General features: G+C 43.5%; 1 protein-coding gene across 2 annotated transcripts in view; it reads left to right on the forward strand.

Moving 5' to 3' along the window:
* The first annotated feature begins 9,181 nt into the window (after positions 1-9,181).
* The window catches only part of BAZ1B (bromodomain adjacent to zinc finger domain 1B), a 75,612-nt gene continuing 71,932 nt past the window's right edge, over positions 9,182-12,861 (forward strand). For both annotated transcript variants that reach the window (XM_045819414.1, XM_045819416.1), the window contains exon 1: positions 9,182-9,644. In XM_045819414.1, coding sequence (XP_045675370.1) covers positions 9,538-9,644 — 107 coding nt within the window. In that variant the 5' untranslated portion in view covers positions 9,182-9,537. The remainder of the gene's footprint in view (positions 9,645-12,861) is intronic.

Below are 12,861 nucleotides of genomic sequence, written 5' to 3' on the forward strand. Positions count from 1 at the left end.
TTCTACCTCCCAACTTTTCACTACCTCAAACAGAAATCCCACAGGTATGGACCTATGAAGCAGTTGTTCCCCATTTGCCCCTTTGCCGAGGCCCTGGCAATTACTAATTTGTTTTCTGTCCATTAGTTCCTTTCTGCTCCTGGTTTCTCAGGAAAACAATAGAGCCATGGTTGAAAAGAATTCTACATTCTGTATGTTCAAGAATTTCATTTCAATATTTTCTAAAGTGATTCCTCTCATTTTCTTCTCTTTTTTAAAGAAATATTTTTTTTATTTATTTTTAGAGGGGAAGGGAGGGAGAGAAAGAGGGAGAGACACATCAATGTGTGGTTGCCTCTTGCATGTCCCCTACAGGGACCTGGCCCATAACCCAAGCATGTGACCTGACTGGGAATCGAACTGGTGACCTTTTGGTTTGTAGGCTGACACTCAATCCACTGAGTCACACCAGCTGGGGTCATTTATCTGAGGGGCTTCAGGTTTCTGGGATGAGACTAGAACCCAAGTTTTGCTGCCCTATTTTGTCATACCTAGTTCGCCTTTTAAAAAATATTTATTTATTTATTTATTTTTAGAGAGAGGGGGAGAGAAGGAAAGAGAAACATCAATGTGTGGTTGCCTCTAGTGCTCCCCCTACTGGAGACCTGGCCTGCAACCCAGGCATGTGCCCCTTACTGGGAATTGAACCAGCGACCCTTTGGTTTGTAGCTGGTACTCAATCCACTGAGCCACACCAGCCAGAAATGACTTCTATTTTAGCACAACTTAATATTTTTTTTAAAAGATTTTATTTATTTATTTTTAGAGAGGGAAGGGAGGGAGAAAGAGAGAGAAAGAAAAACATCAATGTGCTGTTGCTGGGGGTCATGGCCTGCAACCCAGGCATGTACCCTGACTGGGAATCGAACCTGCGACACTTTGGTTCGCAGCCCACACTCAATCCACTGAGCTACGCCAGCCAGGGCTTTAATTAATATTCTAAGAAATTCAGGCTAGGACTCTAATACCATCCTAGAATCTTGATGGGGGTAAGGGTTAGGGGGAGGAGTAAAAGAGAAGGGGAAAAGGCATGTTACAAACAAATAACTTACACATTTCCTCAAGGTAGTGATAGGCCCAATACATAGGCACAGTTGAATTACTAAGAAAAGTCTATATAAACCCAGTCACTAAGTTCACTGAACATGAATGAGCACTAAAAATCAATAGAGCTTGATGGATTTTTACACAAGAGAACTTTGGAGTGTGGAAAAGGTAAGTGCATGGGAGCAAATTTACTCATTATCTTGGAAAATAGCATTTATTTGATTTACAAATATTTGTTGAAAGCTTGCCCTGGCTTCTCTGTAAAGTACAACTGGTAGACACGTGGCCTCCGCCTTTCTGGAGCTCATAGTCAGGTGAGGCAGAGAAACTAGATAGGAGTTTGTGCTGTGGGGGTGGTGAGGGTAGAATACTTTTGGAGCTCAGAGAAAAACCTTGGAGGCTTTGAGATCAGAAAAGCTTTTCTGTTTTTGTTTTTTTTTAATAAGAGAAAGTTAATTGAGAAAGTCACAGAAGTAGAAGTGACCTTGTAGGCCTTGTCAGTTTGCCCCCTTACTGGTGATGAGTTTGATCAGTTAGCTAAGGTGATGTTTTCCAGACTTTTCCACCTTTAGGATGCTTTTATGTAAGTAATCCATAGGGAATGATAATTTTAGATGGTTCCACAACAGCCTTTCACCCACTGATTTTAGCACACATTGATGATCTATTTCTGAATCAATTACCTCATTGGAGCTTGCAAAATGGTAATTTTTGTAAATCATTCTTTTCACACTCACTGACAACATTCTGTAAAAGATTTCCCTTCTCTTTCACTTCTGTCTTTTCTCTCTGAGTTTCATTATAGGCTCATGGATTCCTTTTATTTATTTTTTTTAAGTATTTTATTTATTTATTTTTAGAGAGAAGGAAAGGGAGGGAGAAAGAGGGAGAGAAACATCAATGTATGGCTGCCTCTTGCATGGCCCCAACTGGAGAGCTGGCCAGCAACCCAGGCATGTGCCCTGACTGGGAATTGAACTGGCAACCCTTTGGTTTGCGGGCTGCCTCTCAATCCACTGAACCACACCAGTCAGGGCATGGATTCCTTTTATATTCAATGTGTATTATATTAAATTCATTACTGTCAACTTTTTTAATGTTCTAACTCCCAGATTCAGCAAGTTTGTGGCTCCTGTGTCCTTTTGACATGTCCCCATCATTTTTTGAGCAGTTCCTTTCTTTTAGACACAAGATATTCCTGACTCACCTTGAACTTTGCTATCCCCCAATAATTTTTCCAAGGAGTCCTGGATCCTTTTAGTGGGAAATGAGATTTAGAAACCTAGATAAACCTGGCTTTGCTGAGTAAGTAGTTTGAGGGATGTGGTAAAAAGACCTGACAGATTGTGGAGGGCTTTAGAGGTCAGGCTAGATAGTTGTGTTTTACTGTGTTGGCTTTAGGGAGCCAACCACTGGAAGGCAAGACCAGGAGAGTGACAGTGTGCAAGACACTATGGAAGAAAGGAAAGAGAGAGAGGCAGGGGGACAAATTGGACGGACATTGCCCACGTGGTGTTTTTGCACATATTGAGAGGAGACATTCAGTTTAGGGATACAGCGAGCAGGTATAGGTACATGGAAAACAAAATAAAAATAGACAAAGCAAATCAGGGAAAATAAAAGGAAGGAAGTATAATCAGTTCACCATGTGGATCATATGTAAATAATACATAATTATAAGTTATACACAATTTTTGTTTAAGGAATTACAATACAATTATTTTGGAAATATCTTTATATATCTATACATGTATGTATGTTTCTGGGGGAAGAAGAAGGCTAAGTTCTCACCTTCCTCTGGATTTCTCCAGAAGCAGCTAATATTAAAACTGAAAAATTAGTACTGACCGGCGTGGCGCAGTTAGTGTAATGTCATCCCGCAAAGCAAAATGTTGCAGATTTGATTCCTGATCAGGTCACATGCCTGCGATCTGGGTTTGATCCTCAGCTGGGGTGTATGAGAGGAGAGGCAACCTACTGATGTTTCTCTCACACATCCATGTTTCTTGCCCTCTTTCCTCTCTCTAAAAATAAATAAAATCTTTAAAAAACCTGAACAACTAAAGAATAGCATTATATATGTTATTTAGAAATAGGGAGGTAAATATCGGAGGAAACAGCTTAACAAATTGAAAATGGATGCCTGGGGGAGCAGGAAGTAGATGAGGATGGGCTGCAGGGCTGCTTTTTGTAAAATTGTTTATTTGTTTTTTAACTGTAAGTTTCCTTTTTGGAACTAAGTACATTTTACCATGAAAAACATAATTTTAATATAATTTAAAACATTTTAAAACAAGGAAGTCATAGCAGTAGTTTTGGCCGGAAATAATAAAGGCCTGAAGTAGGAAGGTGGGGATAGATCAGGGCCTTAGGCAGGTAGAATTGGTTTTATCCTGGGTTTTGCTTTCCATGGTCTCTGCTACCCAAGGTCAACTATGGCCTGAAAATATTCATTGAAAAATTCCAGAAATGAATTAATAAGTTTTAAACTGCATGCCTTTTGGAAATTGTTCTGTCTCGCTCAGGACAGGAATCATTTTTTTGTCTAGCGTATCCACACTATACACCTCTTGCGGGTTAGTCACTTAAATAGCCCTCTTGGTTACCATTGAAGTGTTTGTGTTCAAGTAACCCTTATTTTACTTAATAATAGCCCCAAAGCACAAGAGTAGTGATGCAGGCAATTCAGATTTGCCAAAGAGGAGCAATTAAGTGCTTCCTTTAAGTGAAAAGGTCTGGCCTGGCCTGGTCACTCAGTTGGTTGGAGTGTACCCCATGAACCAAGGTTTTGATTCAATCCCTGGTCAGGGCATATGCAAGAATCAACCGATGAATGCATAAATGAATATAACAACAAATTGATATTTCTTTTTCTTTTTTCCTTCCTCTCTCTCTCTAAAAAAAAAGAAACAATTTTTTTTTTTTGCCCTGACTGGTGTGGCTCAGTGGATTGAGTGCCAGCCTGTGAACTGAAGGGTCGCCCATTTGATTCCCAGTTAGGGCACATGCCTGGGTTGCCAGCCAGGTCTCCAGTTGGGGATGTGTTAGAGACAACTGATGGATGTATCTCTCACACATCAATGTTTCTCTCCCTTCTCTCTCCTCCCTTCCCCTTCCTCTAAAAATAAATAAGATCTTTTTTAAAACTAAATATTTAAAAGTGATAAGGTATATATAGGTATAGGAAAAAAAGTGGGGTATATTAAACAAGAACTTTTATGGCTGAAATCTTTTCTAACAGAAAGGGTTTATTAAGCCAAATGTAACCAGAAAAAGGACCAGGTCCTGGAACATGAGTTCTAAACCACCAGTAGCAGTTCTAGTTGGAGAAAAAAAAACATATTCACAATCTTAGGGTTGATGACTGGCTCTTTTATGCAAATAGTTTGGAAAAGAAAGATGTACATTGTGTTGAAAAAATCGACATTGGCTGTAGATAGTGGGAGAAGGTGAAGCTGGGACTAGTTCAGACTCCATGAGGAAGAAACATTTGTTACTTTGGATGGGTTGTGGGTGGCTGTCAGGAAAGTTCAAGTGTAAACAAGAAGTTGAACTGCCTGGTAGTAAGCTACTCAGCTATTCTCTTTAGATAATCCAGTGGAAATAGCCACCTAGAAGTTCATTCAAAGTTTTAACATATATTTAGGAATGTAAATAGTCTTTTGTTGGTTTTGCCCTTTATCTATTGACTGAATAATCTCTCTTGTCTCCTTCCACTCTCAGGTCTACTGCAATTTAATTTAGGACGTCTCAGAATTTTCTCTCTGTCTTATATAGGTTTTGGTACTATTTGTGGTTTCAGGCATCCACTGGGGGTCTTGGAAATTTTCCCCACATATAGGGTTAGTGGGGACTACTGTATCTGGTTGACCCAATGACTGTAGAGCTCAAGAGATATCAAGGCAGAGCTTGTGAGGTTGTAATGAAGGTGGGGTCTTTAATAGAAATAAAAAAACAGTCCTGGCTGGTGTGGCTCAGTGGATTGAATGCCTGCCTGTGAACTGAAAGGTTGCAGGTTCGATTCCTGGTCAGGGCACATGCCTGGGTTACAGGCCTGGTCCCCAGTTGGTGGCACATGAAAGACAACCACACATTGATGTTTCTCTCCCTCTCTTTCTCCCTTCCCCCACTCTCTAAAAATTAATAAAATCTTTAGAACCCAGATAGAGCAGATATTGGAGGGAAAAAAGATAATAAACTATGGTTTGGGCATGTGTTGAGTTTGAGGGGCCAACAGGACAGTAAGGAAAAGACCAGCCAGAAGATGGAACTGTCTAAGCAAGGGTTTATGTCTGCATCAGCAAAGGATGGGTGTCTGGCAGGGCACAGCTTCATATGACACTGACCACAAAAACAGACCCTGCTGATTGAGCTCATGTCGTAAAGCTATCCAGTGGAGATCTGCATAGGGAAATGTGCTCTGCCTCTGTCGTGTTATTCCTGCTGCTAAGCAGTCCCAGTCAGACTTTGACCAGTAAATGCTCTGGTGTCAATTCCTGGAAACTACACATTTTAGTCTCTGCCCTTTATTATTACTTATTCAAATGTTGGGAAAGAAAACATTAAACAACAAATTTTGCTAAAATTATGATTAAAACTTGAGAATTCAGCGAATGCATTATATGGGCAGGAACAATTGGGAAAAGGTATGAGGAGGAAAAGTGTGAAATTTAGATGCACAGAGGAGAAAGAAATACACTTTTGGCAGTGGGGAATTCTGGGAATTAGGAGAAAGTGGTTTACTTGGGTCTTGCTGAGACTTAGGCATTGAAGACTGGATAGGAAGAGTAAACTCGGATGAGTATGATAGGCAGCAAGAGTCAATGAACGTATTAGAACAGAAAACTGGTAAGTTGCATTAAGTTAGTCTCGCCCCTTTTTTGACACCTTCAGGACAAGATGTTAAAATATGTTAATCGGTTACATTGTAAATTTGAGCCATAGAAATAGAGGAAATCTGCCCTGGTTGGGTAATACAATTGGTTAGAGTATTGTCCAGGTAAGCCAAGGTTGTGGGTACAATCCCGATCAGGGTACATAAAAGAAGGAACCAATAAATACAGAAACAGGTGGAGCAACAGATCAATGTTTCTCTCTTCCTTCTTCTATATCCCTCTTTCTCTTAAAAAAATAAATAATAAAGGACATCCACCAAAGAAGAGTCACATTAAAGTTCTTTTATATTGTTTCTTCTTTTCCTTTTATAGAGGTGGGTGGAGACAGAGAGAGAGAGAGAGAGAGAGAGAGAGAGAGAGAGAGACATCAGTTTGTTGTTCTACTTATTCATGCATTCATTGGTTGACTCTTGCGTGTGCCCTTGTCACAGGTGGGCACAGGTAACCAGGTTCTTGGTAATTGTGGACAAAGAATTGAACCGAACACACAGAGTTTATAGAGCATAAAGAGAGAGGACAGATTTATTAGGCAATAGTACACTCCGCAGAACATGGGAGTGGGCTGACTCCAAGCAGAGATTGACCTCAGGGGCTGGAGGGATTCTTTTTTTTTTTTTTTAAGATTTTATTTATTTTTAGAGAGGGGGGAAGGGAAGAAGAAAGAGAGAAAGAGAAACGTCAATGTATGGTTGCCTCTCACGCACCCTCTGGGGACTTGGCAGGCAACCCAGTCATGTGCCCTGACTGGGAATCGAACTTGTGACCCTTTGGTTTGCAGGCCAGCACTCCATCCACTGAGCCACACCAGCAAGGGCTGGAGGGATTCTGTTCTTATAGGACGGATATTTCCTGGCTAGTTTGGGTGGGCTTTTATTGCACACATACAAGTAGTTGTATTACTTTAAAGCTACTGCGTATGTGGCCTCCAGAGATTTTCCTTGATTGGCCGCTAGAGAAGGGGGTCCCACAATGTTATATAATGCTATTTATAATGAAGCAGGGGTCATGTAGCATCTTCTGCGCAGGTGCATTCATGATTCACCATGATTCAGCGCTTTTCCAGAAATCGGGAACAACGGGTCTTAGAACGAATGGGGTCTCTGTCTGGTATCAAAGTCCTTTATCTTAGCTCCAGGGCATCTCCGCAGTTTCCTCCTTCCTGTCTCCTACCTCACCCTGGTTAGGGATGAAACCCACAACCTCAGTATATTAGGATGATATTCTAACCAACTGAGCTACTGGGCAAGGGCCTTAATTTTTTTGTTTGTTTGTCTCTTACTGTTTTTGGTCTTTACTATGTGTATAGTCTACCATTAGCTATGTAGTCCTGCAAATGTCTATCCCATTAGTCATCTAGTCTGTGCCTCTCAAATCTATCAGCCTGTCTCCACAAATCTTGTTACATTTGAGGCCCTTGGTATCACTGCCATAAACTACTGCAGTTGTCTTCTAAGTGGCCACTCCAACCATCACAAGCTGTGGCCAGGGTGGTCACTTCTTTTGCCACTCCCATCTCTCGGTGTTTTCTGCCTCAAAACCCCTACTTTATAGGCACATGTCCTGAATTTGCTACGTCTGCCCTGCTGATCCCTCTGCCTACAATGTTTATCTCATTTTTCTGCCAAGTGCTACTCATCTTTTCACAATCAACTCAAATGCCACATCCTCTGCGATTTCTTCTAATCCTCTTAGAAGAAATAGCTACTGAAGAAAAATGAGCTCTCTTCTCTGCAAGGTGATCAGAGGAAGGTTCATACAAGTGGATTCTGATCTAGAACTTACTTTATACTAGGGGTATACGTCTCACCTCAAGGCGAGAATAAAAGGAGAAAATGTCTGGTGTTGGCATGCTGCATTCATAGCCATCTAGCAGTCTAGCCCTGTTGAACAAGCTGCAAAAGATGTTCTGGGGCCACTGAAATCTTTGACTCAAGGTAGACAATAGGGAGAAAATTATTATCAGTGTGTTTCCGATTGCATTGACTAGCTAAACAGATTCTGGACTATGTTGGTATAGTCTGCTTGGAGAAGCAGCCCAAATGTCCTCACCCCACAAGCACAGTTATTGCTGTCTTCTTACTGTGCATTTTGGTGAGCACTCATCACAATCACATACAACTGATTATTATTTTTTCTCTTTTTTTGTGAGTTTCCCAAGGTCAAGTCTCTCCCCTTTTTTTTAACCCTCACTTGAGAGTATGTTTATCAATTTTTAGAGAGAGAGGAAGGGAGAGAAATATCGATGTGAGAGAGAAACGGGTTTCTCTCGATGGATGGGTTGCCTCCCACATGCACCCCAACTGGGAATCAAACCTGTAACCTAGGCATGAGCCCTGACTCTGGGATCGAACTGACTTTTTGATTTAAGGGACTACCTCCAACCAACTGAGCCACCGGGCCAGGGCATTTGTCTCTTATTCAGGAAAGTCTGTCTTATTTTTTTCCCTCATAGCACCCAACACAGAGCCCTGAATGTTGTAGGTGCTAGTAAAGACGATTTGAAGGAATGGATGTCTCTTTCACAGGTACGTCCTTTACTAAGAAGCTTCCACGTTATTCTTTCCAGCAAGCCCCTAGAAAGGAGCACCACACTAATACCCAGATCTCAACCACACTCTTCATCCAGCATGAACCTTTCGGGTGAGCAAGGCTGGGGCTCAAATTGTTCTCCAGTTGAATCTTAGCTTGCGCAAGGTTTTGGAGTTACCGCCAACCCCTCCTCCCATCTGCTCTACCCGCGCATCCCCGGGCGTGGCCGAGCGCTGCGCCTTTAAGAAGGGGGCGGAGCACAAGTGGAAAGACAAAGCCCCTGGCCGCGCGCTCCCCCTTCCCCCTCTCCAGCGCAACACCCGGACAGTGGTGCCCGGATGTCGGTGTCGCCGTCGGTGACAGATGGCGCAGTGTCTATGTGTTAAGTGGTTTCTCTAGCCTACCCGCCTTAAACTCCCGAGTTTGCGATTCCCCGCTAACCCCACTTTCAACTCCAATGCTGGACGCCCGCACGCCTGTCACCGGCGCTTACATAACGTGACCTTTCACCTCTTCGTACTGCCCTATAGTGCGCTGCAACCCAACTACGCGGTCGGGGCAGGGGGCGGGAATCCGAGCGCCGAGCGGCAGCTCCTCTGAGCCAATAGACTGTGAGCCCCGTCCAGCTTCCCGCCTATTGGAGCATTCGCCAGCGGCGCAACAGGGGAGCAAGTTAGTGTGTATGCTGGCCCGGCGCGGGGGAGGAGGGGAATCTCCCGCCATTTTTCAATAATTTCCTCCTGTGCAGCTGAAGAGTCGTGACTGCCGAACGCGGGACCGGTAGCGGAGGTTGGCTGGAGGCTGCCAAGCGGCGCATCGGTGTGTGTTGGAATTCAGCGCCATTGCGTCCAGTTCCATGGCCTTCGCGCTGCCGCGCCAGTAGTGAGGGAGCTGAGTTCGCGCCGCCCTCTCACCCCTCCCCTCCCCCACCCTACCCCCAGGAGCCAGGAGCTCGCTCCGGGCCGCCGGGCCTAGTGTTGCGCCTAGGGCTCGTGGAGCTGCTGTCGCCTTCCCTTCCGTCGCCGTGATGGCGCCGCTCTTGGGCCGCAAGCCTTTCCCGCTGGTGAAGCCGCTTCCCGGTGAGGAGTCGCTCTTCACCATCGCGCACACTCAGGAGACCTTCCGCACTCGGGAGTATCCTTTTCTACTAGCGCCGGCCTGGTCACTGCGGGGTGGGGCGGGGTGGGCCGAGGGTTCGCCGGGTTTGGGGGCCACGCAGCCCCACGCCCGTGGCAGCTGTCAGCGTGCCCGACGCGGGCGGGCCTACACCCTGAGCCCGGGTCCACGGTTCTGAGGGGTGGGCGGGGGTGCGGACAGGCTTCTTTGAGAGCTCCGCGCCCTCCATCCCTTCCTCGGCTCCGCACTTTGTGCCCCGGCCTTGGTGTTGGGGAGCGACCCCGCGTACACACACACATCCACTGGGGTTGGTTGGCCTTAGGCCCAAGTACCACGGAGAAAGGGGTTTCCTTTGCTCTTTTCTTTTAAAATTAAACCTTCAACTTAAGTTTTTGAAATTGTACCCGCGTGGTCTCGTGACCCGGCTTGTACAAGCCTCGACTGCGTTTTAGCCTAGTCTGTGCGGGGTGGGGGTGGGGGGCACTTGTGCTTTTCTCCTCCCGAATGGATTCTGGGCTGTTGATGAACTGACAGGATTGTGAGGCACAAAACCAACAATAAAGTTCCAGACCTGAGAGGAGAGGAAAAGAAGAAAAAAGTACTTCGGAGGAGCTGATGCCTTCTTGCCCTAGGCAAGCACAGGTTTGAAATGTTGACGATTTAGAAGGAGATTGGTATTTAAGTAAAATTAAAACATACCAAGATATACTTAAAGTTTTTCTGATGTAATTTAGGAGCTTGAGGCTGATGTTTTACACTCTAAGCATTTTCTTTAATGATTGTTTCTTGCACGAGCTTAGTTTTTTGGTTAAAAATTGTACGACTTTTATTTATTTACTTTATGGATGCCAGTTGAGTCATTTTGACACGTGAGTGTAAAAAGGATTTTTGAACAAAGCTTTAATGTACAAAAAAACTTCAAGAGTGAAGGCTAATGCATTTAGTTTTTCAGTTCTTTCCCTTTGGAAGGATTTAATTTCCGTTTTTTCTTTTTTTAATCCTCACCTGGGATATGCTTACTGATTTTTAGAGGGGAAGGGAGGGAGAGAGAAGGAGAGAAACATCTGATATGACGGAGAGAAATCTATTGCTATTGGTTGCCTCTGCAACGTGCCCCAACCGGAACTGAATCCCCAACCTAGGCAATACCCTGATGTACTGGGAGACCCTTCAGTTTACAGGACAACACTTCAACCAACTAGCCACACCAGCCAGGGCAGAACTTGATTTCTTGTAGTTTTTTACTGCTTTTTATAGAGGAGGAAGTGCCCATGTAGGGATATCATTTGATTTCACTTGTTTTTGATCACCCCTGTAATACTTGATAGGGTAATCTCATTCTTGTTAGAGGTTTGTGACTCTTGAATATTTACATATAAAGGGACCTGGAAAGTGAGTCCCTGCTGTTAAGAAAGCTCTCAAAGGCCCTGGATGGTGTAGCTCCGTGGATTGAGCACAGGCCTGTGAACCAAAGCATTGCCGGTTTGATTCTGTCAAGGGCACATGCCTGGGTTGCAGGTCATATCCTCAGTATGGGGTGTGCTAGAGGCAACCATACATTGATGTTTCACTCCCTCTCTTTCTCCCTCCCTTCCCCATCTCTCTAAAATAAATAAATAAAATCTTAAAAAAAAAGAAGGCTCTCCAAATATAACTATAGCATCTTGGAGCTGAATGGGTCTTGGAGAGCTTCAGGTTTTCCTGCCTGATGTGCCAGGTGGTCCCAGAGAATTGAGGTTGACACAGTGTAAATGATGAGTGTCAGGGGTAGAATCCAGTATTTTTCCTACCTCATCCCAGTCAGGGCATGCACCTGGATTGCCAGCCAGGTTCCCCAGAAGGGGGCGCTGAAGAGGCAACCACACAGTGTTTCCCTCTCTTTCTCCATCTCCCTCTAAAAATAAATAAATGAGGTCTATTTATTTTTAAAAATAAAGATTTTAAAAAGATTTTATTTATTTACTTATTGAGAGGGAGAGGGAGGGAGAGAAACATTGATCAGTTGCCTCTCCCATGCATGCAACTGCACACAACCTTTTGGTTCACAGGCTGGCACTCAAATTCACTGAGCCACACCCACCAGGGCTCATTGGTTGATTCTTGTATGTGCCCTGACTGGGGAGTCCACCCACAGCCTTGGTGTATTGGGATAACACTAACCAACTGAACTACCTGGTCAGGGTAGAAGCCTGAGACTTATAAACTGGTATGTATTTCATAGAAATCTGCATTAAAAAATTCCCATACCAGTACTTGTTGGATGCTTTTAACAGAGGAATTCTTAAAAAAAAAAAAAGACCTTATTTATTTGTTTTTAGAGGGAGGGAGAAAGAGGGAGAGAAGCATTGACATGTGAGAGAAACTTTGATCAGTTGCCTCTAGAGAATGCCCCCATTTGGGGACCTGGCCTACAACCCAGGCATGTGCCCTGACCGTATGCCCCAACCCGGAACTGAACCTGTAACCGTTAGGTTTGCAGGCCGGTGCTTAATCAACCCAAGCCACATTAGCCTGAAACGGGGATTCTTAAATTGTATTACATGTTGGGGGGGAAATTGCTCACTTGGGAACGTCTACAAGTAGAAGCACTTTAAGGATGGTTTTTAAACAATTGTATTGTGTGGTTAGCAGGTTGGCATAGTTCTTTATTAGGCAATCAGATTTTATAGAGAACAAGTATGTGGTTGGGAATAGCTGCCTTTGAAATACTGTTATTTCTAGTTCTTAATTTATATTTACAGTTGTTTTTAATGCATATTGATACTTTAGTTTTCTCCTAAGTACTACTTTTTGACTGCATGTGTATTCTATAACATATATGATTTTTATTGACTTAAAGCTGTGAGTGTTGGTATGTTCTTAAATGCATTATTGTACATCTTTATTAAACTTACAGTGGTAGTTGTAAATGATGCATACATTTAATGATTAGGTATTATATATTATTGATGACTATGTTTATTGTACTGTGTCTTTGCATCTGTGCTACATTACTCCCTAAGTAGTACTACAGGCAGGACACTAGATCTTAGTTGGAAAATTTCACTTTATCAGAATGTTTTCTTTCTTCAAAATATTTTATTTATTTATTTTTAGAGAGATGGAAGGGAAGGAGAGAGGGAAACATCAGTGTGTGGTTGCCTGTTGCACACCCCTTACTGGGGCCATGACTTGGCTCGCAACCCAGGCACGTGCCCTGACTGGGAATTTAACTAGCGACCCTTTGGTCTGAAGG

The sequence above is a fragment of the Phyllostomus hastatus genome, unplaced genomic scaffold, assembly GCF_019186645.2.
Source record: "Phyllostomus hastatus isolate PE091 unplaced genomic scaffold, TTU_PhHast_1.1 phas_scaffold_385, whole genome shotgun sequence".
NCBI lineage: Eukaryota > Metazoa > Chordata > Mammalia > Chiroptera > Phyllostomidae > Phyllostomus > Phyllostomus hastatus.